The 25381-nt window shown below is 46.0% G+C and overlaps 1 protein-coding gene across 2 annotated transcripts in view; it reads right to left on the reverse strand.

Moving 5' to 3' along the window:
- The window catches only part of SCARB2 (scavenger receptor class B member 2), a 43393-nt gene extending 31297 nt beyond the window's left edge, over window positions 1-12096 (reverse strand). The window contains exons 1-2 of one of the 2 annotated variants that reach the window (XM_058193466.1): window positions 11762-12096; window positions 7132-7289 (exon numbers count right to left, since the gene is read on the reverse strand). In XM_058193466.1, the coding sequence (XP_058049449.1) occupies window positions 7132-7289; window positions 11762-11878 (275 nt within the window). In that variant the 5' untranslated portion in view covers window positions 11879-12096. The remainder of the gene's footprint in view (window positions 1-7131; window positions 7290-11761) is intronic. The other variant, XM_058193465.1, reaches the window with a different exon arrangement.
- Between the last annotated feature and the right edge of the window lie 13285 nt (window positions 12097-25381).

The raw sequence follows: 25381 nt of genomic DNA on the forward strand, positions 1-25381 counted from the left end.
GTGGCCAGCTCGACATCACTCATGTCGGGGGTGCCTGTGGGGGCCCGAGCACTCTGGCATTGAAAAAAGGCTCCAGAGCTCCGTTTTTGGTTGCAACGGCCTCCTGCAACCCTCTGCCACAGGCCCTCCTGACAGGGGTGAAATGCTACCGGTTCGCACCGGTTCGAGTGAACCGATAGTAACAAGTAGCTTTTGTAGTAATAAAAGCTACTGGTTCAGCAAACCGGTAGTAACAAAAGCTACTGGTTCGGGCGAACCGGTAGTTTAAAAAAAAGCTACCAGTTCGTCTGAACCAGTATTTCCGACGATCAGCTATGTCGCGCGATTTGTATTCGCTAGAAAGAGGAAATCCTGTTTTCTAGCAAATCTAAATTGCACGGCACAGCTGTTCCCCCTCCCCTTGCTGTTCTACTTATCTTCAAACGGCTCCTTTTTCCACGCGAAGCGCGCGTTTGATGCGCACTGTACACGTGCACAGCATGTGCGCAGCACGCATTTGGCATACACTGCGCATGTACAGGCAGCGAACTGGTAGCAACCCATGGAAGATTTCCCCATTGCCTCCCGAGCTCTGTTTTTGTTGGCAGAGGGTTGCAGGAGGCCGTCCCAGCCGAAAACGGAGCTCGGGGCCCCCGTTTTCAAAGGCAGAGGCACCGCTGGCTGGTCCTTCGCTGTTTCCAGGGCGGCCCTGCGAGCTAGTTCTAAGCACCCCATCACCATGGGTCAGATCCAGCCCCCCGGGCTTTGAATTTTACACCCCTTCCCTACTATGAACAAAAACATTCTACAGGCAGTTCTCCACTTACAACGGTTCGGTTAGTGACCATTCGAAGTTACAATGGCACTGAAAAAAGGCATTTTATGACTGTTTTTCACACACGACTATTACAGCATCCCTGTGCTCATGGGATCAAAATTTAGATGCTTGGCAACTGACTCGTACTTACGACGGTTGCTGTGTCCCAGGGTCATGCTATCCCCTTTGGCGACCTTCTGACAAGCAAAGTCAATGGGGAAGCCAGATTTTATTTATTTATTTTATTTTATTTATTTATTTGATTTGATTTTTATACCGCCTTTCTCCCAAAGGACTCAGGGCGGTGTACAGGCAAAAGTAAAAAAGAACGATACAATATACAATTTAAAATGCAAGTAAAAAACTTATTATAATCAGCCTAAGACTTTAAAATATATAAAAAACTAAAACCCCAATTTAAAATTAATAATAAGAAATTTAAAATCGATAAAACTTAAGCCAGCCCTGCGCGAATAAAAAGATGTGTCTTCAGTTCGCGGCGAAAGGTCCGAAGGTCTGGTATTTGGCGTAAACCCGGGGGAAGCTCGTTCCAGAGTGTGGGAGCCCCCACAGAGAAGGACCTTCCCCTGGGGGCCGCCAGCCGACATTGTTTGGCGGACGGCACCCTGAGAAGTCCCTCTCTGTGAGAGCGTACGGGTCGGTGGGAGGCATGAGGTAACAGCAGGCGGTCCCGTAAGTACCCAGGCCCTAAGCCATGGAGCGCTTTAAAGGTCGTAACCAACACCTTAAAGTGCACTCGAAAGGCCACAGGTAGCCAGTGCAGTCTGCGCAGGAGCGGTGTTACGTGGGAGCTACGCGTAGCTCCCTCTATCACCCGCGCAGCTGCATTCGTTTAACAACTATGTTACTCTCTTAACAACTGCAGGGATTCGCTTAACAATGGTGGGAAGAAAGGTCCTAAAACAGGATGAAACTCACTTAACCAGCGTCTCGCTTAGGAACAGAAAATGTATGGTTGTAAGTTGAGGTCTACCTGTATTCCATCATTTTGTTGCTAAATTTCGGCAGCGTGATCTCAGGAAGTTCGGTCTGTTGTGTCCAGGTAGCCCGCGAGCTGCGACCGCAAACGAGCCCCACATTTATGTTGCTGAGGGAAACATTTGTTAAGTGAGTTTGCCCCATTTTACGACCTTCCTTGCCAGAGTGGTTAAGAGAGTCATTGCATTTGTTAAGGGAGTTTTTTTTTTTTATTATTTATTTACATTTATATCCCGCCCTTCTCCAAAGACTCAGGGCGGCTTACAGTGTGTAAGGCAATAGTCTCATTCTATTTGTATATTTTTACAAAGTCAATTTATTGCCCCCCCCAACAATCTGGGTCCTCATTTTACCTACCTTATAAAGGATGGAAGGCTGAGTCAACCTTGGGCCTGGTGGGACTAGAACCTGCAGTAATTGCAGGCAGCTGTGTTTTTTAATAACAGGCTTCTTACAGCCTGAGCCACACCGCGGCCCATGTAACATGGTTGTTAAGTGAATCTGGATTCCCCATTGACTTTGCTTGTCAGAAGGCTGCAAAAGGGGGATCACGTGACACACACACACCCCCGGGACATTGCAACGGCATAAATATGTGTCACCTCCCAAGTGTCTGAATTTTGATCATGTGACCATGGGGGATGTTGCAACGGTCGCTTTTTTCCAGTTGTAATTTTGAACAGCCACTAAATGAACTGTTCTAAGTTGAGGACTACCGGTATGACAGGGGCAGAAGAGTGCTGAAAACACATCCTCACCAGAGGTGGGTTTCAGCAGGTTCTGACCAGTTCTGGAGAACCGGTAGCAGAAATTTTGAGTAATTTGGAGAACCGGTAGTAAAAATTCTGACTGGCCCTGCCCCCATCTATTCTCTGCCTCCCAAGTCCCAGCTGATCGGGAGGAAATGGGGATTTTGCAGTAACCTTCCCCTGGAGTGGGGACAGAATGGAGATTTTACAATATCCTTTTCCTGTCACGCCCACCATGCCATGCCATGCCACGCCCACCAAGCCACGCTCACCGAACAGATAGTAAAAAGTTTTTAATCCCACCACTGATCCTCACCTGTGTGTTTTTTTCCAGTGAGACCAGGGCAACCTGGTTGACTCAATTATAGGATGGAGCATATTCTCCTGTGCTAAGCTATAAACCAGTGGTAGTCAATCTGGTCCCTACCGCCCACTAGTGGGTGTTACAGCTTTCATGGTGGGCGGTAGGGGTTTTGTCTGATACCGAAGCACTTTCCTTTTTTTTAATTTAATTGACTTTTAAAAAAAAATTCATAGCATTATTTAAAAACACTTTCATTAGGTTTTCATAAAATTCCCCGTGACAATTTAAATTTTTGAAAATATACTATTTGTATCGCCCGCGCATAGGTTTAGTTCATGTTACGTAAGTGAAACTAAATGGCGCTATAGTGCGACCGCAAACAAAAAAGCCTCGTCCCAGAATAGCTCGCGCATCTCCCCCCACACCACCCAGCTGTAACAGACAAGCAGAGCTGGTAGCTTGCACACACACACACCCGCCCAACCCCAATCCACGAGAGGTATGCACAGACAATGATACACAGCGCATTACTGTGGAACCGGTGGGCAGTTAGAAAATTTTACTACTAACAGAGATACAAAAGTGGGCGGTAGGTATAAGAAGATTGACTACCCCTGCTATAAACCATGGTTTACGGACCTAGATGACCAGCTCTGCGAAGCAAACTGAGCTACAAACAAACCAGCCACACAATCCGTGAACTCAACCTGAGCGCAGCCAACACGTTACACACATATAACGCACACCCTTGATTTGCATCTGGAAATTACGACTGTTATTTGTTAAGGAACGGCCACGTTAATTCACAATGCATATTGCGACATATTGCCAAGCACGCAGACTGAAACCAACGAAGAGGCAAGGATCCCTGATTCCCAGGCTGAGGAAACTGCTATCTAAGCACAGGAGAGATTGCAAAAAAATATTCGTGGTTGGAATATTCTAAGCAATCGAGCTTGGGAATGTCTGCTTGGCAATGCAGAATGGAAAGAGGGTTGAATCGGTGGGCGGGCAGGAGACTTGGAGGCTTCAATGGTGAAAAAAAGTAAGGTTCCACATTTAGGCAAGAAAAACAAAATGCACAGGTACCATATATGTGGTACCTTGCTCAATAGTAGTAATTGTGGGAGGGATCTTGGAGTCCTAGTAGACAACCATTTAGATATGAGCCAGCCGTGTGCAGCAGCTGCCAAAAAAGCCAACACAGTTCTAGGCTGTATAAACAGAGGGATAGAATCAAGATCACGTTAAGTGTTAATACCACTTTATAAGGCCTTGGTAAGGCCACACTTGGAATCCTGCATCCAGCTTTGGTCACCATGATGTAAAAAAGATATTGAGACTTAGAAAGAGTGCAGGGAAGAGCAAGAAAGATGATTAGGGGACTGGAGACTAAAACATAGGAAGAACAGTTGCAGGAACTCGGTATGTCTAGTTGAATGAAAAGAAGGCCTAGGGGAGACATGATAGCAGTGTTCCAATATCTCAGGGGCTGCCACAAAGAAGAGGGCATCTAACAATCTGACTTGGTCTCTTCATACGTAGTGCGCAAACCAGCATCTGCATTTCCTGTGTCAGATGAGGAAAGCATATCTTTCTCCTTCTGTCCTGACCACTTTTTACAAAGGCACGACTGAGAGCATTTTAATAAACTGCATCCCAGTTTGGTTTGGTGGCAGCAGTGCCTCAGATAGAAAGTCCACACAGAGAGTGGTGAGGACAGCGGAGAAGATTATAGGAAGCTCACTTCCTGTTATTCAGGATATTGCTTATAAGCGCTATGCGCTATAAGCATCGTTAGAGACCCCACACATCCATTTCAGGGCCTGTTTCTGTTGCTCCCCTCTGGGAGGAGGTTTCAAAGTATTTCTAGCAGCTTTGCTAGATTCTGTAGCAGCTTTGTTCCTTATGCCATCCATCTGGCAAACTTGCTGGATTCCTTTTTTTTCATCATGTATATGTATACATTCGAACTAGACTGTGATGTTTCTCTGTGTCATATATTTATTTATTTATTTATTTATTTATTTCGATGTTTATACCGCCCTTCTCCCGAAGGACTCAGGGCGGTGTACAGCCAAGTAAAAATACTATATAAACATTAAAAGAAATTAAAAAACATATTATAATGTGGCCGAAATATTAAAACAATTTAAAATCTTAAAATATAACTAACCCCAATAAAATTTCAATCCAGTCCCGCTTGAATAAATAGGTGCGTTTTCAGCTCACGGCGAAAAGTCCGAAGATCAGGCACTTGACATAAACCAGGGGGAAGTTCATTCCAAAGCGTAGGAGCTCCAACAGAGAAGGCCCTTCCCCTGGGGGCCGCCAGCCGACATTGCTTGGCGGACGGCACCCTGAGAAGGCCCTCTCTGTGTGAGCGTACGGGTCGGTGGGAGGCAAAAGGTAACAGCAGGCGGTCCCGTAAGTACCCGGGTCCTAAGCCATGGAGCGCTTTAAAGGTGGTAACCAGAATCTTGAAGCGCACCCGAAAGACCACAGGAAGCCAGTGCAAACTGCGCAGGATTGGTGTTAGATGGGAGCAACGAGTTGCTCCCACTATTACCCGCGCAGCTGCATTCTGGACTAACTGCAGCCTCCGGGTGCACTTCAAGGGCAGCCCCATGTAGAGAGCATTGCAATAGTCCAAGCGGGAAGTGACAAGGGCATGAGTGACCGTGCATAAGGCATCCCGGTCAAGAAAGGGGCACAACTGGCGCACCAAGCGTACTTGGTGGAAGGCCCTCTTGGAGACGGCCGCCAAATGATCGTCAAACGATAGTCGCCCATCCAAGAGGACACCCAAGTTGCGCACCCTCTCCGTTGGATATGTGTCTGTTATGTGGGTGTATGCATAAATGTTATCTTTTGAGAGCTGAATGCAAATGAAATTTCATTTTAATGTATGCTGCTTAGTGTTCATTTAAAGCAGGGCTCTCCAAACTTGGCAATTTTAAGACTTGTGGATTTCAACTCCCAGAATTCCACAGCCAGCTTTGCTGGCGAAGGAATTCTGGGAGCTGAAGTTGCCAAGTTTGGAGATCTTTGATTTAAAGTGACAAAATCCTATCCTATTCTACCCTATCCTACCCTATCCTATCCTATCCTATCCTCCCTTAATCCTTCTCTTCAATAGATACCTAGCTCCTTCAACCATTCATGATACAGTTTAGCTTCCAGTCCCCTGATCTTCTTTATTGCTTTTCTCTGTACACTTTCTAGGCGTTTCAGGATCTATTTCGTATTGTGGTGATCGGAAGTGGACGCAGTATTTCAAGTGTGGTCTCACCAGTGTGGTATTAAAGTGGAGCTATCACTTCTCATGATCTTGATGCTCTCCCTCACAATCTATTCCCTGCAACTTCACCACATACATTCATGAGGGCTAGAAACATGCCTTTTACAAATCCCACCTCTACCGTCTACTGCAAATAGCAAGCTCTTTTCTTCGAGAAACAGAAGCTCACAACTACCTCCAAATTTTCCATTCCTTCCTGGCAACTTTCCGTTGGAAACCTTCTCTACTAAACCCCCGGTATAAGGTTGTAAATGAAGTGAAAATGATAAAAAAGACTACATATTTGATCTTGCATATATTAACCTTAACTAGAATTGTATTTGCGCAACAATGGGAAAATGATGAGATCCCATCTGAGGGGAATGTAATTAAGAAAATATTAGAATGTGCAGAAATGGATAGATGAACGCTTACTAGTAAGGTTTATCATTATCATTACTATTAAGGATTATCATTATTACTATTACTATCATTTGTGTTGTAAATGTTGTACCTTGATGAAGATATTTTTTTTCTTTTACTTTTATGTACACTGAGAGCATATGCACCAAAACAAATTCCTTGTGTATCCAATCACACTTGGCCAATAAATTCTATTCTATTCTATTCTATTCTATTCTATTCTATTCTATTCTATTCTATTCTATTCTATTCTATTCTATAAAGAAACTGAATAGTATATTCTATCAATGGTTAGACAACAGAAACAGAAGTTAGAAAGGAAGAGAAATAAAAAGAGGAAATGTTAAAAGTGGAGAGTTGTTAAAGAAGATGGTGTTAAGTATTATTGTTATTATATTATTCTGTTATTACATTATCAATATTATGGTGATGACTATTACAATGAAGCTTTGTATTATGACTACTTAAACATAACTGTACCCAGACCGCACACTGTTTGGTGAAAACTGAATGATGTATAAATAAAATAAATAAAACATGGGGGGGGGGGAAAGATTGAAAATGAAACAAGTCACCTTACCTGTAGGTGTAGGGGCCAACTTCCTTGACAATTGGTTTTTCCCCTTGAAGCACTTCTAAAGGATTGGTCAAGTTAAAAAAATAGACCTGGAGGAGAAGGGGTGTCGGAGGGTTCGCCCAGAATTTAAAAGTTTCTGAATTGTTTCTTAACATCACACTCTAAAGAAGAAAAGGCAAAAAGAAAAATTAAAAAAGCAATGAACTTCTAGCAAAAGCAGAGCATACCATTGTACATGGAGGCAAGAATAACAGAGTTGGAAGGGACCTTGGAGGTCTTCTAGTCCAACCCTCTGCTCAAGCAGGAATCCCTATACCGGTTCAGAAAAATAGTTACGCAATCTCTTCTTTAAAAAAACTCTCCGGTGATGGAGCACTCACAACTTCTGGAGGCAAGTTGTTCCACTGGTTAATTGTTCTCCATGTCAGGAAATTTCTCCTTAGTTCTATTATTTATTTATTTATTTATTCACATTTTTATACCGCCCTATCTCCCAAGGGACTCAGGGCGGTTTACAGCCTGATAAAAACATACATATAAATACAGAATAAAACATGAATTAAAAAACTTATTAAGTAAGGCCGAATATTTAAAATAGCAATAAAAGTAATAAAAACCCCAATTAAAACCAAATTCAAAATTTAAAATTCTAGTCCAGTCCTGCGCAAATAAACAGATGTGTCTTAAGCTCGCGGCGAAAGGTTCGAAGGTCAGGAAGTTGGCGAAGTCCTGGGGGAAGTTCGTTCCAGAGGGTGGGAGCCCCCACAGAAAAGGCCCTTCCCCTGGGTGTCGCCAGTCGGCACTGCTTGGCCGACGGCACCCTGAGAAGTCCTTCCCTGTGAGAGGCGCACGGGTCTGTGAGAGGCAATCGGTGGCAGCAGACGGTCCCGTAAGTAACCCGGCCCTAATCAAGGTTGTTTCTTTCCTTGATTAGTTTCCATCCGTTGCTTCTTGTTCTTCCTTCTGGTGCTTTGAGGAATAGGTTGACCCCCTCTTCTTTGTGTCACAAAGAAGAGGGGGGGAGTGTCAACTTATTCTTCAAAGCACCTCAGATGTTGGAACACTGCTATCACTTTGATAATATCCATATTTCTAAAACTTACACACTCAATGCAGCAGTTAGAAAAGAGATCTATGAAAACTACAAATTGTGACTCTACCTACAAACCTCACTAGGGAATAAGCTTTCGTGGGGTCCTTGGCGCTCTCTGAGGTCGGTTGATTTTTTTTTGCAGACGTTTCATTACCAAACTAGATAACATCATCAGTGCCAGTAAGGGAGTAGGGCTAGATCATCTGATCACTTTATATAGTAATTGTTTTCCCCTGCCAGTGTTGGTAGGAATGGACTTGGTGATTCCTTGACCGGGCTGTTAATTACTGTTAGCTTATTTGTCAGAAAACTATAACAGCCCAATCAAGGAACTTACCAAATTCACTCCCACCAACATTAACAGCCCAAGCCGCTTGTGTATAAAATGAGAGCAAACCACACCGCCTATTAACGCTGATGATGTAACCCAGTTGAGTCATGAAACGTCTTCAAGAAAACAGCCAAGCTCAGCGAGCATCAAGGCCCCCGCAATTCAACCCTCTTCTATCGGAAATAAGTTTTTCTTTTTCTTCTAAGATACTTTAATTTTCTGCATGTGCTCCCTACAACGGAGCATTCAGAAACTAATTATGACATCCGATTGGAACTGGGAACTCAGCCAAACGACTATTGGTGGCTTTCACTGTAGGCCGAGATGTCAACTAAAACAGACTTTGCTGGCAGGGGGCAGAAGGAACATAACACAGCCCTTCCCAATCTTGTGTCGGTTCAGCCACACCAACGCAAACACAACTTGTAGTTTAAAATCTCCGGAGAAAACCATGTTTCTAGTTTTGTGAACTTATTGTACAAGGTTAAATATCTGGGAAGCTCTCTGCCACTCTTGGCTTAAAGGTAAACATAATTATGATCTGATTTAATAAATGAAGTAATATCATGAGTGCAAAGAAGGACTAGGGGAGACAGGATAGCAATGTTCCAATATCTGAGGGGCTGCCACAAAGAAGAGGGAGTCAAGCTATTCTCCAAAGCATCTGAGGGCAGGGCAAGAAGCAATGGGTGGAAACTAATCAAGGAGAGAAGCAACTTAGAACTAAGGAGAAATTTCCTGACAGTTCGAACAATTAATCAGTGGAAAAACTTGCCTGCAGAAGTTGTGAATGCTCCAACACTGAAAGTTTTTAAGAAGATGTTGGATAACCATTTGTCTGAAGTGGTGTAGGGTTTCCTGCCTGGGCAGGGGGTTGGACTAGAAGACCTCCAAGGTCCCTTCCAACTCTTGTTATTCTATTCCAGTGGTAGTCAACCTGGTCTGTACCGCCCACTAGTGGGCGTTCCAGTTTTCATGGTGGGCGGTAGGGGTTTTGTCCGATACTGAAGCACTTTTCTTTTTTTTAATTTAATTGACTTAAAAAAAAAATTTCATAGCATTTTTTAAAAACATTTTCATTAGGTTTTCATAAAATTCCCCCTGACAATTTAAATTTCTGAAAATATACTATTTGTACTGCCCGTGCATAAATTTAGTTCATGTTACATAAGGGAAACTAAATGGCAGTATAGTGTGACCGCAAACAAGAGTCTTGTCCCAGAATAGCTTGCGCATCTCCCCCCCACACACACAACCCAGCTGTAACTGACAATCAGAGCTGGTAGCCCCCCCCACCCAAACCCAATCCACGATGCGTGAGAGGCATGCACAGGCGACGATACATGGCTCATTACTGTGGAACCGGTGGGCAGTTAGAAAATTTTACTACTAACAGAGATACAAAAGTGGGCGGTAGGTATAAAAAGTCTACCCCTGTTCTATTCTATTCTATCATGGATGAGGCAGACGATTAACTCCAGAACTGCACCCAAATTGTTGTTGTTGTTGTTTATTCCTCACCACAAGTTGTTAAGATCTGTGTGGGCAAGTCAGGCACGTTCACCCCTGAAACTACAAATTCTAGACTCGTTTTGTATAAAGCAAAATCCAACTCCAGGACATCCTTGACTGCCTACCTGGATTTCCCATCTCTTCGTTTAAACCATTAAATCTTCGGAGCCCGTTTCACAATCTCAAGGCCTGGCTACTTACTACAGCTGCTAATTATACGGGACTTTGTTTGAGCACTTTGCTTGGGCCGAAGCCAAACCCAGATCTTTTCTCACTCTTGCCCTAACAGTTCATTCCCGATGGCATGTGCTCCCCTCCCAAACAGCTGCCCTTCTCTTTGATGTGAAAATGTCTCGCCTGGGCTTTCTCACTTCTGGAGAAACGTATCAATTTTAAAAAAAACAACAACAGCCCCGCATTCAGAAGTTCGGCTGCCTTTTCAGTCCTTGCAAGCCTGCAACCCTTAAGGGGAGATCGGCTGATCGAGAAATGCAGGGGGCAAAGGGTTACGAAGGGCTCCTCCCCCCCCCCCCCGCAGGGGTGGTGGCTTCCCACACAGGCGCTGGATACACATCTGTCGGGATCGTGCAGGACAGGGCGTGGAGCTCAGTACCCCAGTGGGCGGGCACAGTTTGGGAGCCAGGGGACTGGAAAGGAGGCCTCCAGCTCCCTGACACCAAAGGAGATAAATGCAACCGTTCCTTAAGCCCCACGGGCAGGCACAGGATGGGTGCCAGGGGGCTGGGAAGGAAGCCTCTGCACCTAAAGGAGACTATGCAACTGTTCCTTAAGCCCCATGATCTGTGTGTGGCACAGGGGGACGGGCACAGGATGGGTGCCAGGGGGCTGGGAAGGAAGCCTCTGCACCTAAAGGAGACTATGCAACTGTTCCTTAAGCCCCATGATCTGTGTGTGGCACAGGGGGACGGGCACAGGATGGGTGCCAGGAGGCTGGGAAGGAAGCCTCTGCACCTAAAAGAGTCGATGCAACCGTTCCTTAAGCACCACGATCTTTGGCACGGGCGGGCACAGGATGGGTGCCAGGGGGCTGGAAAGGAGGCTTCCAGCCCCCTGGCACCAAAGGAGACAATGCAACCAGTCCTTAAGAGCCACGATCTTTGGCACGGGCAGACACAGGATGGGTACCAGAGGGTTAGGAAGGAAGCCTCCAGAGTCCAGCCCCCTGGCACCAAAGGAGACAATGCAACTGTTCCTTAAGAGCCACGATCTTTGGCACGGACGGGCACAGGATGGGTGCCAGGGGGCGGGAAAGGAGGCTTCTAGCCCCCTGGCACCAAAGAAAACAATTCAACTGTTCCTTAAGAGCCACGATCTTTGGCAAGGACGGGCACAGGATGGGTGCCAGGGGGCGGGAAAGGAGGCTTCTAGCCCCCTGGCACCAAAGAAAACAATTCAACTGTTCCTTAAGAGCCACGATCTTTGGCACGGGCAGGCACAGGATGGGTACCAAGGGGTTGGGAAGGAAGCCTCCAGCCCCCTGGCACCAAAGGAGACGGTGCAACCGTTCCTTAAGCCCCAGGATCTGTGTGTGGCACGGGGGGAGGGGGGGAGGCACAGGATGGGTGCCAGGGGGCCTCCCCACCCAAAGGAGACGATGCAACCTTTCCTTAAGGCGATCCGCCCTCCCGGCCGGGGATGGCAGCCCGGGCAGATGCGCGCCTCTCGCCGCTCCTTACCTCCTTGATCTGACCGTCCACCAGGTTCTCCATGATGTGGGCCGCCAGGAGGGCGATGCCGGCGATCAGGAAGGCCGGCGCCAGCAAGCCCAGCGTGACAAGGCAGAAGCGCTTCATCGCTGCCGAGAGAGCCCGCGAGTCGCCACTAGGCCGGGGGGAGAAAAGAGCGCAAAGATACCCAGCCCGAGAGAGTGCCGGGGGTGGCGACAGTGGAGCCGCCTCCTCTTCCTCCTCCTCCTTCCAAACGGGCACCTCCCGGTTCCCAGGGGCGGAGGGAAGCCGGGAAACGGAGCGGCGCTTTCCACCCCCGATGCTTACTTTCGCTTTCCGAAGCGGCCTTGGCGCCGCCTCGGGATGAGCTCAGCCTGGATCAGCTGGTGGGGGGAGGTCCCGTGTCCTCCTGACCTCTCGCCCTCTTTCTCTCTCTCTCTCTCTTACCCTCTCTTTCTCTCTTTCTTCCCCTCTTTCTCTCTCCCTTTCTTTCTCTTTCTCTCTCTCTCTCTTTCCGTCTTTTCTTTTTCTCTCTTCCTTTCTCTCTCTCTGTTTCTCCCCCTTTTTCTTCTTCTCTTTCTTTCTCTCTCTTTCTTTCTCTCTCCCTGTCTTTCCCTCTTTTTCTCTCTCCCTCTTTCTCTCTCTCTCCCCTTTCTCTCTCCCCCCTTTCTCTCTCTAGCTTTCTCTCCCTCTCCCTCTTTCTCATTCTCCTTCTCTTTCTCCTTCTTTCTCTCTCTCTTCCCCCTCTCCCTTTTTCTCCTTCTCTTTCTCTCCCTCCCTCCCTTTCTCTCTCCCTTTTTCTCCTTCTCTTTCTCCCTCTTTCTCTCACTCCCCCCTTTCTCTCTCCCTTTCTCTCTCTCTCTTTCTCTTTCTCTCCCTCTCCCTCTTTCTCCCTCTTTCTCTCTTTCTTTCCCCTCTCGCCCTTTTTCTCATTCTCTCTCCCTTTCTCATTTTCTCCGCTTTCTCTCTCTCTCCCTCTCTCCCCGACCCCACGCCCAGTTTGCTGCTTCATTCCCCCGCTTTCCATAGTTGCAGATTTCCAAGGAAGGAAGGAAGGAGGGAAGGAAGGAGAGAGAGAGAGACAGAGAAAGTGAGAGAGAGATATTCCATATTCTTCCTGCCTTTCTCCTTCCTATCTCCTTCCTACCTGTTTTCTTTCTTTCTTTCTTTCTTTTTCTTTCTTTCTTTCTTTCTTTCTTTCCTTCCTTCCTTCCTTCCTTCCTTCCTTCCTTCCTTCCTTCCTTCCTTCTCTTCCTCCCTCCCTTCCTTTCCATATTCTTCTTGCCTTTCTCCTTCCTTTCTCCTTCCTACCTGTTTTTTTTTTTTTCTTTCTTTCTTTCTTTCTTTCTTTCTTTCTTTCTTTCTTTCTTTCTTTCTTTCTTTCTTTCTTTCTTTCTTTCTTTCTTTCTCATTTATGCCACCAACTCTGGGCCGCTCCCAATCAAAAGTTATAAGAACATACCAATTAAAGCCATAAAACTAAACACATTAAAACATTAAAAACAACAAAGGCCTAGCACCATGACAAGCGTCTAATGTGCAGTTCTCCAATCTTATCTCAGTGCATGGGGTGAAAAGCTAGGATTTTTGCAGGACAATTCGGTTGTTTTTTTGATCGGAGTAGCACAGTCCTTGAAGCTGGAGGGCAGAGACACTGTCTTTAAAAAATCAGCTGGTTTCAAAATTTTGAAAGAGAAAAGATAAGATAATAGGAGAGAAAGGAGAAGTTTACTGAAAACATTGAAATGTGACCTAATGCTATTAAAGCCACGCCTCCTCTAGAACAATCTCAGGCTGCAGAGCAGGACCCAAACTTCTGAATTTTCAAGAATTTGGCAAAATGATAAAATAGTAAAGACATTGAGGGCAGGGGTGATATCCAGCAGGTTCTGACAGGTTCTGGAGAACCGGTAGCCGAAATTTTGAGTAGTTCAGAGAACCTGCAAATACCACCTCTGGCTGGCCTCAGAGTGGGGTGGGAATGGAGATTTTGCAATATCCTTCCCCCAGGAATGGGGAGGGAATGGGAATTTTGCAGTATCCTTCCCCTGGAGTGGGGAGGGAATGGGGATTTTGCAGTATCCTTCCCCTGCCATGCCTATCAAGCCACACCATGCCCACCAAGCCACGCCCACAGAACCGGTAGTAAAAAAAATTGGATTTCACCACCGATTGAGGGCCTGATTGAAAACCTTTGCTTTCAGATGTATGTGGGTGCTGGGCGAACCTCAAGAGATGCTGCAGTGGTATCTGAACTCTTTTTGAAGTGGAGAAAATGATTAAACAATACTTAATCTCCCATTGAAAAAAACCAACCAGCTAAATTATGCTTATATATGTTTACTGTTGTGACAAATAAATAAATAAATAAAATAAAAGTCCCAGCTGATCAGGAGGAAATGGAGATTTTGCAGTATCCTTCCCCTGCCACGCCCACCAAGCCATGCCCACCAAGCCTAAAGTGACCAGATTTCAGCGATGGCAAAGCGGGACGCCATTGACCGGGGGGGGGCACTGCGCATGCACGCTGAGTCTTGCAACCTGCCTGAAGGAGGAAGAGCAGCTGCTGCTTTTCCAGGCAGGCTTGGCTCTCCTTGGCTCTCCTCTCCGCTCTTCTCTTCCTCTCCGGTGAAGTCAAGTGGCGTCTCTCCTCCCTTTCGCACCCCCTTCTCCGCCACTCCCCCTTCTCCGCCTCCTCCTCTTGCGTTGCCGGGACTTTTTGGAATTGCCGCGGGACAAATTATTAAAAAGCAGGACTGTCCCGCCAAAAGCGGGACGTCTGGTCACTATAACCAAGCCACACCCACAGAACCGGTAGTAAAAAAATTTGAAACCCACCACTGCTCCGCACCCTGTTTTGGCCAGCAAAGTGCTGCAGTAGGTCGTTCCGGCCAAAAACGGGGCATGGCGCAGCTGCTTGTGCCCCCCCCCGCACCCTGTTGTGGCTGCCAGAGGCACTGCAGGCTGGTCCTTTGCTATTTCTAGGCCGGCCCCGCAGGCCAGATTTAAGTACCCCAGTAGGCCGTATGCTGCCTGCGGGCCTTGAGTTTGACATCCCGATGTAGAACTTTGTAGGGTCAAAACCAGCGGCTTGAACTGAATCCAGAAACCAACTGGCAACCAAACCAGCTCACCGATTTATAATGTATGTTCTTCTAACTTGGAGAGCTCTCTTGCTCGCTCGCTCTCCAAGCACCCCGTGCACAGCCCATTTGAGGAAAGGGCACGCATGGCTGGGCGCGTTTGGCTGCAGGACGAGGCGCAGAGCAATGGGGTTGTTTTGTTCGCTGCAGTGGTGCTTCAGGAGGGCAGGTGGACATATTCATTATAGTTGTCACCTGCAGACATGCCGTGCCGCTTCAGGGAGAACTCGAGAGACGAGAGCTTGCAGGGAGGCGATCTGACGTCCACCTCCCTGCAAGCTCTCACCTCTTGAGTTCTCCCTGAAGCGGTGCGGGAAGCTTGGGTTGGGCTCCTTGAGAGGAGGGCTTGCAGGGAGGCGGAGCCAGATCGCCTCCCTGCAAGCTCTCGTCTCTCGAGGAGCCTGACCCAGCCACGGACCACCAAAATTTTCTCGCGGTTCGGTTTGGTGTGCTCCGACTCTGAGGCCAGTTAGTAGTGGTGGGGAGGGGCGGGGCAAGGGGCAGGGCGAGCCAGAAATTTAACAAACGGTTCGGCCGAACCGCCTAGAACCGGCAAAATCCCACCACTGCTTATACGCCAACTCCCTGACCGCCGAACCTTCAAGCGGCAATTGAAGACTTTGCTATTTAATCGTGCGGGACTGGCCTAAGTGCATTTTAATTATAATTTTAAATTTTAAAGGGTTTTATGTCGGTCTACGACCGTTTTAGTTAATTAGGCCTATTAAACATTTGTTTTTAAATTTGTTTTTAAATTTGTTATTTATATTATGTATATTCTGTGTTTTTAAGATGGCTGTAAACCGCCCTGAGTCCTTCGGGAGAAGGACGGTATAGAAATTAAATTATAAATAAATAAATAAATAAATAGGGCAGAGATGGGGAACTACAGCCCTTTATGAGTTGTGGACTTCAACTTCCACGCTGGCTCAGGAAATCTGGAAGTTGAAGTCCACAACTCATAAAAGGGCCGTAGTTCCCTACCCCTGTTCTAGTAGGGCCACACATAACTGCCCAGGGAGCTGCAGTTTGGGACAGTTGAAACATCCAGATCGGGGTGGGATTCACGTGATTTACCTACCGGTTCGCCCAGCATCAAAAATGTGAGAGGGCGCGGCCCTTTGTGCATGCACATGGCCTTCCATGCATGTTCTTTTCTCACACGCACAGCTTCCACGCATGCGCACCACTTGAAAACATGGCTAAATGGGACGCCATAGTGCCAGGGCGGGGGGGGGAGCGGGTCTCCACGCAGGTCACTACTACCGGTATTGTGTATTCTGCCGCGCCAGGACATAGCAACTCAGAAACGCCTCCCATTGGCTGAGGCATGACAGCTCAGCTGGAGGGAAAATTAGGCGCGTGCTATTGGTCAGCCTGTTTGACAGCTGCTATCTAAATAGCACCCTGCTTGTTTGTAGCCTGTTGCCAGTTCCGATCAGATGTTTGCTTGTCAGCCGTCTGTGTCTCAGTCTATACACTCCCTTTGTCCTCCCGGACAGAACAACTGGTTCTCCCAAACCGTTCTGAACTGGTTGAATGCCACCAGATAATCTTTTTAAGGGTAGCCACTGCCAGTCTTGTTAAATAGATCAAACAGGAAACATCACTAGATGAGCTTGTCAGGAAATTGTTATTTGCCTAACTAGTTGGCCAGGCAATATATAAACTATGTATGTTTATAGAAAGGCATGATATTGCTTTAAGGCTTTGCTGCATCATGAAAGCATCCTGATTGGTTGAGCTCTGTAGCCAATGTATAAAAGGACTACTAAATTATGGCTTGTGGGGAATCTACAGGGATGTTACAGCATTGTAACCTGATGACATGCTGCAACTGTATTTGAGCTTTATGATCGTTGCTTGATCATGGCTAGTTACTGATTCCTCAAGATACTGACTGTTGTGAATTGAACTGTGTTTTGCCGAACTGAAAAGAGACCTTGTTTGTTGTGCAAGTCTACGTTGGTAAGAAGACTTTGTAACATCCCTGACTGGCTGGCTTTATATGTGTGTGAACTGGAATTGTTTTTGGACTATGTCTTTGCCTTTTCCCTAAAAGTAAATGAATATCAAACCCCAGTTTGTCTGCAAGTGACTGTTATTGTATACAACCAGTCTCAGTCGTTTTCATGCATAGGGTACTCTGCTCAACAGTCCACAACCTTGGTTGTGAACCCAGATTACCCTTAACAGAGCTAACTCTACTTTGTGGTGAGGCTACATTAACAAAATCGTGCAAGTTTGAAAGTACAAATCTCCCACCATCTCTTTTACAATCTGGGAGTGTAGGGAGGTTCCTTTTGTGAGTCTTTTTCTCTGCCCGTTATGCAGCTTTGCGCCTCCCTAGACTCTTATCTGATCATTCCCTAGGCAATACCTCTACCCTTTATCTCGCCCCATTTCCACATATAATTACAGCCAGTTTATGAATCACCAAGAGTTTTTCCTGATTGCATTAGGAAATCGGCAGTCCTTGACTTACGACCACAACTGAACCCAGAATTTCCACTGCTAAGCAAGATAGTGGCAGAGTGAGTTTTGCCCCATCTTACGACCATCTTTCTTGCCACCGCTGTTAAGTGAATCACTGCCGTTGTTAGCTTAGTAACACGGTTGTTCATCGAGACGGGCTTCTCCATTGACGTTGCTTGTCAGGTTGCAAAAGGGGGGTCACATGACCCCGGGACACTGCAACCGTCATAAGTACATGCCAGTTGCCAATTGTCCGAATTTTGATCGCGTGACCCAGAGGAATGGGGCAATGGTTGTATGAAAAACAGCCAGCTGTCGCTTTTTCCGGTTGTAACTTTGAATGGTTGTAGGTTGAGGACCACCTGTATTAAGGGACACGGTGGCTCAGTGGCTAAGATGCTGAGCCTGTCGATCGAAAGGTCAGCAGGTCAGAGGTTCGAATCTCTGGTGCCGCGTAATGGGGTGAGCTCTTGTTCCTTGTCCCAGCTTCTGCCAATCTAGCAGTTCGAAAGCACATAAAAAATGCAAGTAGAAAAATAGGGGCCACCTTTGGTGGGAAGGGAACAGCGTTCCGTGTGCCTTTGGTGTTGAGTCATGCCGGCCACGTGACCATGGAAAACGTCTTCGGACAGCTCTGGCTCTTCGGCTTTGAAACGGGGATGAGCACCACCCCCTAGAGTTGAGAACGACTAGCACATATATGCAAGGGCAACCTTTGCCTTACCTGTATTAAATAACTAACTAATCAACTAACAAACTAAATAACACTGGAGTGAATGGAATAGCACATGCTTTAGAAATCCGTATGTCAAACAGTGTGATGTAAAGATTATGATGTTGAAATAGGCATGGGAAAATCTCAGTTTTAAGAACTCAAAGCCCACTGGATGACTTTTAATTCCTCCTAATCCAGTTCTTGTGAGGATAAAATAAATATCCCAAAGGTGCTTTTTTTCCAAGAGACAACTAGACTTCCTTTGTTTTTCCTTGAAGACGTTTTGCTTCTCATCCAAGAAACTCCTTCAGTTTAGAACTGAAGAATAGCATAGCATCGCATCGCATCGTATCGTATCGCATAGAATTTTTATTGGCCAAGTGTGATTGGCACACAAGGAATTTGTCTTGGTGCATAAGCTTTCAGTGTACAAGGGCCTCTGGTGGCTCAGCAGACTAAGTCTGTCTGTTATTAACACAGCTGCTTGCAATTACTGCAAGTTCAAGTCCCACCAGGCCCAAGGTTGACTCAGCCTTCCATCCTTTATAAGGTAGGTAAAATGAGGACCCAGATTGTTGGGGACAATAAAGTTGACTTTGTATATAATATACAAATGGATGAAGACTATTGCTTGACACAGTGTAAGCTGCCCTGAGTCTTCAGAGAAGGGCGGGATATAAATTCAAATAAAATAAAAATAAAAAAATACATAAAAAAAAGATATCTTCATCAAGGTACAACACTTACAACACTTAATGATAGTCATAGGGTACAAATAAGCAACCAGGAAACAATATCAGTATAAATCGTAAGAATACAAGCAACAAAATTACAGTCATAAGTGGAAGCAGATGGGTGATGGGAACGATGAGAAGATTAATAGTGGTGCAGATTTAGTAAATAGTTTGACAGTGTTGAGGAAATTATTTGTTTAGCAGAGTGATGGCATTTGGGAAGAAACTCTTCTTGTGTCTAGTTATTCTGGTGTGCAGTGCTCCGTAGCGTAGTTTTGAGGGTAGGAGTTGAAACAGTTTATGTCCAGGATGTGAAGGGTCAGTAAATATTTTCACAGCCCTCTTTTTGACTCATGCAGTATACAGGTCCTCAATGGGAGGCAGGTTGGTAGCCACTGTTTTTTCTGCAGTTCTAATTATCCTCTGAAGTCTGTCTCTGTCTTGTTGGGTTGCAGAACCAAACTATACAGTTATAGAGGTACAGATGTGCATTTAAAAAGATACACAAAAAGATTTTTTTTAAAAGCACCTTTGGGACAACCATGACCTGGATGACTGAGTATCTCTATAGATAAAATGAACAGCAATCCCCATATAAGCTCTCTTGAGTTAGAGAAAAGGCAGTATATAAATCTAAAAAATAGCAGCAGCAGTTAGATTTATATACCCCTCCAAAATGCTTTCCAGCCCTCTCTGAGCGGTTTACAGAGTCACCATCTTGCCCTCAACTATCTGGATCCTCACTTTACTGCCCTCGGAAGGATGGAAGGCTGAGTCAGCTTTGAGCCAGTCAGAATCGAACTCTTGGCTACTGGGCAGAATCCTCCTATAATACTGCATTTTAACCACTGTGCCACCACGGCTCAAACAAACCTCCCGGTTGATGCGGGAATAACCTAAGTCCGTGATGGCGAACAGGTGGCAGGCGAGCATTGCCCTAGCTCAGCTCCGCCAGCTGATTTTCAGGCCTACTGGAAGTCGGGAAACAGGCTATTTCCTGCCCCCGGAGAGCCTCCGGGAGAGTCCGAGAAAAACTCTGGAGCCTCGGGAGGGTGAAAAACGGGCCTACCTGGCCCACCATGCCATCAGGTGCCAAAAGTGGGAGGAGCACGGGGGGGTGGTGTCACGCGCACATGCCCAGGGGGTGGGGTGCATTGAATTATGGGTGTGGACACCACACGTGCTCCCCCCCGGCAGTTCCCTGCGCTTTTGGCACACGACAGCAAAAAGGCTAGCCATCACTGACCTAAGTACGCAAAACAGGCCGAATTACAGAGTTATCTCTGGTTTTAAAAATCTACCAAAACCCAGCTGTGCGGGAGGCTGAAATTGGCTCTGGAGAACAGGCGAGGGTGTGAGATTGCTTAATAATATTTATTTCCTCATCTTTTCACTCTCCCAGCTGTTTTCTCCTGTACCTCTAAGAAAAGGGGAAAAAGAACAGAATAGACTAGAGTATAAAGTTTTGTAGCGAAGCGTTCTGGAAATGGGTCTTTTTTTAAAAAAAAAAAAATTTGCCTGGCATAGTTGCTTCCTGTTTTTATTTGCGCACACAGAACATACATTGGCCTTCACTGCAAAGGTGAAATAGGACTTCTTCTTCTCTTGAAAATACGGAGAAACTTTTCCATACATTGTGCTTGCCACTTTTTAATAATAATAATAATAATAATAATAATAACAACAGAGTTGGAAGGGACCTTAGAGGCCTTCCAGTCCAACCCCCTGCCCAGGCAGGAAACCCTACACCATCTCAGACAGATGGTTATCCAACATTTTCTTAAAAATTTCCAGTGTTGGGGCATTTACAACTTCTGCAGGCAAGTCGTTCCACTGATTAATTGTTCTAACTGTCAGGAAATTTCTCCTTAGTTCTAAGTTGCTTCTCTCCTTGATCAGTTTCCACCCATTGCTTCTTGTTCTACCCTCAGGTGCTTTGGAGAACAGCCCGACTCCCTCTTCTTTGTGGCAACCCTTGAGATATTGGAACACTGCTATCATGTCTCCCCTAGTCCTTCTTTTTATTAAACTAGACATACCCAGTTCCTGCAATCGTTCTTCATCTGTTTTAGCCTAAAGTGACCAGCTTTCAGTGATGGCAAAGCGGGACACCATTGACGGGGGGGTGGGGTGGGGGGCCTGCGCATGCGCGCTGAGTCTTGCCACCTGCCTGAAGGAGGAGGAGCGGCTGCTGCTTCTCCGCTCTCCTCTCGGCTCTTCCAGGCAGGCTCGGCTCTCCTCGGCTCTCCTCTCCGCTCTTCTCCTCCTCTCAAGTGAAGTCAAGCGGCATCTCTCCTCCCTCTCGCGCCCCCTTCTCCACCACTCCCCCTTCTCCACCTCCTCCTCTTGCGTTGCCACCTCCCATTTTCAGAATGGGAGTGAAACAAAAAAAAATAGGGACTTTTTGGAATTGCCGCGGGACGCGGGACAAATTATTAAAAAGCGGGACTGTCCGGCCAAAAGCGGGACATCTGGTCACTATATTTTAGCCTGATTCTGATTTGATTCAAAATCATTCCCTGATGCGGATTGCAAGTTCATTGTAAAGGAATTTGAATCCTTGTACGCCTCTGTCTCCGTTTCTAATTTATAATGGCTGTTGGTTGTTTTTTTTAAAAAATGTCCACATAGTTAAGGGGCTGGATTCAGTGGTGGGATTCAAATAATTTAATAACCGGTTCTCTGCCCTAATGACTAGGTGGGCGGGCGTGGCCATGGTGGGCGTGGCCAGGGGGTGTGACAGGCAGCACTCAGTCTCCTGCACCCCTCTGGGAACAAAAACGGGCTGTGGGGGTGACGCGCTGCCCCCTCACATGCCCTCTTTTGGGCCTAGGAAGCCTCCCTGAAGCCTCCTGTGAGCAAAACTGGGCTACAGGGGGGCCGTTCCGCCCCCCTGTACCCCATTTTGGGCCTAGGAGGCCTCAGGAGCCAAAATGGGGTGTGTGGGGACTCCTGGGAGGGGCGAGGCCAGCCAGCAATTTAACTACTGATTCGCCCGAACCAGCTGAATCCCACCACTGGCTGGATTACTATCATAGCTGCCATTTTGAGTTTTTTGACCTACCTCCACAGGTGCTTCCATCGGCGAGACTAATGTTATGCACAGGTGGATAAAACCATTCCCAGTTTAGGAATTTAAAACAGAGAAACAGGAAAAGAAGAAGAGTTTAGAATTAAACATCTCCGTTCTCTGAGAATATAGTTCTCTTGTATAGAACATTCGCAAAATAAAGCCAGAAAGAATTCTTTATTGGAATCCATTGCTCCTTTGAAGTAGACAGAACAAATCTAGAAGTGGCATGGCTTTCGAATGTTGGCTGGGGTGTGGGAACCGGCTAGAGATTTATTGTGAGAAATTGAAAAGATAATATTGCACCAGAGATCAAGGAGTGGATTTGTAAGACATGAGTAGTTTGCATATTTCTGACAAGTCAATATACTAATAATAAAAAAATGATGCAATATGTTTTCCTTTGGCACAGACTTCATGATTCCTTACAATAGTTTTTCAAACTTGGTAACTTTAAGATGGGTGGATTTCAACTCCCAGAATTCCTCAGCCAGTAGACCAGGGGTATAAAACTCGATTTCATTTAGGGCCGCATCAGGATTGTGTTTGACTTCGAGGGGCTGGGGATGTGTGGCCAGGGTGGGTTTGGCCAGCCGGATGCCACTCATGTCAGAGGTTGGTGCAGAGGTGAAATTCAGCAAGTTCTATCCAGCTCGGGCGAACCAGTAGCAGCGGCTGCGGGAAGCTCTGCCCACCCACACGGATGTCAGGACGTCGCTTTTTTTGCGACATTTTAAGCCTCTGTGCATGAGCAGAAGGCTTTGTGTATGTGCAGACGACGGCACACGCACATTTGCGAACTGGTAGGGAAGATAAGTGGACCTCACCCCTGGGTTGGTGGCCCGAGCACTCTGTCAGCAAAAACGGGCTCACAAGCTCCGTTTTCAGCTGCAACGACCTCTTGCAACCCTCTGTCAGTGAAAATGGAGCTTGGGGAGCCATGTACACGCCCCGGCTCCATTTTTGACCGCAACGGCCTCCTGCCACCCTTTGCCAGCAAAAACAAAGCTGGGGGGGCGGGGCCCGCGCAGCTCCCCCAACCTCTGTTTTTGCTGGCAGAGGCACTGTGGACCGGTCCTTCGCTGTTTCCAGGGCAGCCTCACAGGCCAAATCTAAGCAACCCGCGGGCTGGATCCGGCCCCTGGGGCTTGTGTTTGATACCCGTGCAGTAGACTGACTAGGGAATTCTGGGAGTTGAAATTACCCATCCTAAAATTGTCAGGTTTGAAAACTACTATTTTACAACATGGGAAACCTATATTGAATCTGGAATCTTTATTTCTTAGTATTTGATGTATTATTTGTAGCCTATGACTATCATTAAGTGTTGTATCATTAAGTGTTAAATTTGTACCCTATGACTATCATTAAGTGTTGTAAGTGTTGTACCTTGATGAAGATATCTTTTCTTTTATGTACACTGAGAGCATATGCTCCAAGACAAATTCCTTGGGTGTCCAATCACACTTGGCCAATAAAATTCTATTCTATTCTATTCTATTCTATTCTATTCTGTTCTGTTCTGTTCTGTTCTGTTCTGTTCTGTTCTATTCTATTCTATAAGTGATACGTTTGCAATATTTATATTTTTATTTATTCTTTCATTTATTTAATTTACGTAGCTGCTTATTCCCGAATTGAAACCGGGTGACCGATAACAATCAAATAGCAACTTTTTCAGTTTTGTTTGTTAATTTATTAGAATCTTTGAAAATTTTGGTTTAGAGTTTGTTGGTGAGTTTTTGCATTCTTCTGGGCTTCTACATGATTTTTAATCCAATTTCTTACCACATTTGTAAAACATTTAAGAGGGAACGAGGTTGCTTTAGAATTTAGTGTACAGGAAGGTTGCGGTAATGCTGAGCACAATCTTTTTACTCCTTGCAGCTGAACTAAAGGAGCTGAACTAAAGTAATTTATTTGAAATATATTAAGGGCCTTATTTGTAACTTATTATTTTCTTGCATATTTGTTTTGATTGTGTCATCATTTAAAATACATATGCGGCTCATGTATTATAATTTTATTTATTTCCATAGGAATGAATCCAGACTTGGAGATCACAGATCAGAAACCCGCGATGAAAGTGAATTGTTGATGCTAATGAGAATTCAATTAATGTTCATAATCTCCATAGCTAAGTCTGCAAAGCAGGTAGTCCTCAACTTATGACCACAATGGAGCCAAAAATTCCCATTGCTAAGTGAGATAGTTGTTAAGTGAGTTTTGCCCCATTTTTTTGACCTTTCTTGCCACAGTTGTTAAGTTAATTACACGGTTGTTAAGGGAATCTGGCTTCCCCATTGACTTTGCTCATCAGAAGGTCGCAAAAGAGGATCACATGACCCCGGGACACTGCAACCGTCATAAATATGAGTCAGTTGAATTTTGATCACGTGACCGTGGGGATGCTGCAGCGGTCATAGGTGTGAAAAACATCATATGCCACTTTTTTCAGTGCCGTTTTAACTTTCAACGGTCACTAAATGGACTGTTGTAAATCGAGGATTACCTGTATAAATTGAGGACTGCCAAGTGCTATTTTCGGCACCTCACTCTCCTTGCTCATTCTGGCAATTCAGGTTCTGCCAATCATCCCCCACAGAAAGCTTTGCTACGTTTAATGAAGATATGATGTCTTTGGTTCATTCTGCAAGACTTAAGAGTAAACCTGTAATATGCTGGAATGGTGTTATTATCTGCAGGCGTCCTTCATACACCGCAGGAACCCATCTGGGAATGCCGAGCAAAAGTTTCGTGCACAGCAGAAATTCTTTCGGCCACCTCCTCACAGAAACAGATGTGCAAAAATGGATTCCCTTGTCACATACTCCCGAAATGGATTTTTCTGGGCACCAGAGAAAAGGCAAGAGAATCTTGCAACTTAGAACTAAGGAGGGATTTCCTGACAGTGAGAACAATTAATCAGTGGAATGACTTGCCTCCAGAAGCTGTGAATGCTCCAACACTGCAATTTTTTAAGAAAATGTTGGATGACCATTTGTCTGAAGTGGTGGAGGGTTTCCTGCCTCGGCAGGGGGTTGGACTAGAACAGAGGTCAGCAACCTGCGGCTCTGGAGCCGCATGTGGCTCTTTCATCTCTTTCAGCCTCTGCTACGGCTCCCTGTCACTCAAAATATTACAACCACCAATACACTGGCACATGATTTATTGAGCTTTTTGGCCCCCGGTAGGCCAACCATGGCTATATCTAAGAAAAGAAAAGTTTCAGAAGAAAACAGAACTAACTACATATGCTAGTTCTGTGGCCGCTCAGGAAGTAGTCAGGCACAGGAAGAGTTTTGTGGCTCCCGGTGTTTTCTTTTCTGTGGGTAAAAGGTAAAGGTAAAGGTTCCCCTCGCACATACATGCTAGTCATTCCCAATTCTAGGGGGCGGCGCTCATCTCCGTTTCAAAGCTGAAGAGCCAGCGCTGTCCGAAGATGTCTCCGTGGTCATGTGGCCGGCATGACTCAACGCCAAAGGCGCCTGG

Source organism: Ahaetulla prasina, chromosome 8 (assembly GCF_028640845.1).
Source record: "Ahaetulla prasina isolate Xishuangbanna chromosome 8, ASM2864084v1, whole genome shotgun sequence".
Lineage (NCBI taxonomy): Eukaryota > Metazoa > Chordata > Lepidosauria > Squamata > Colubridae > Ahaetulla > Ahaetulla prasina.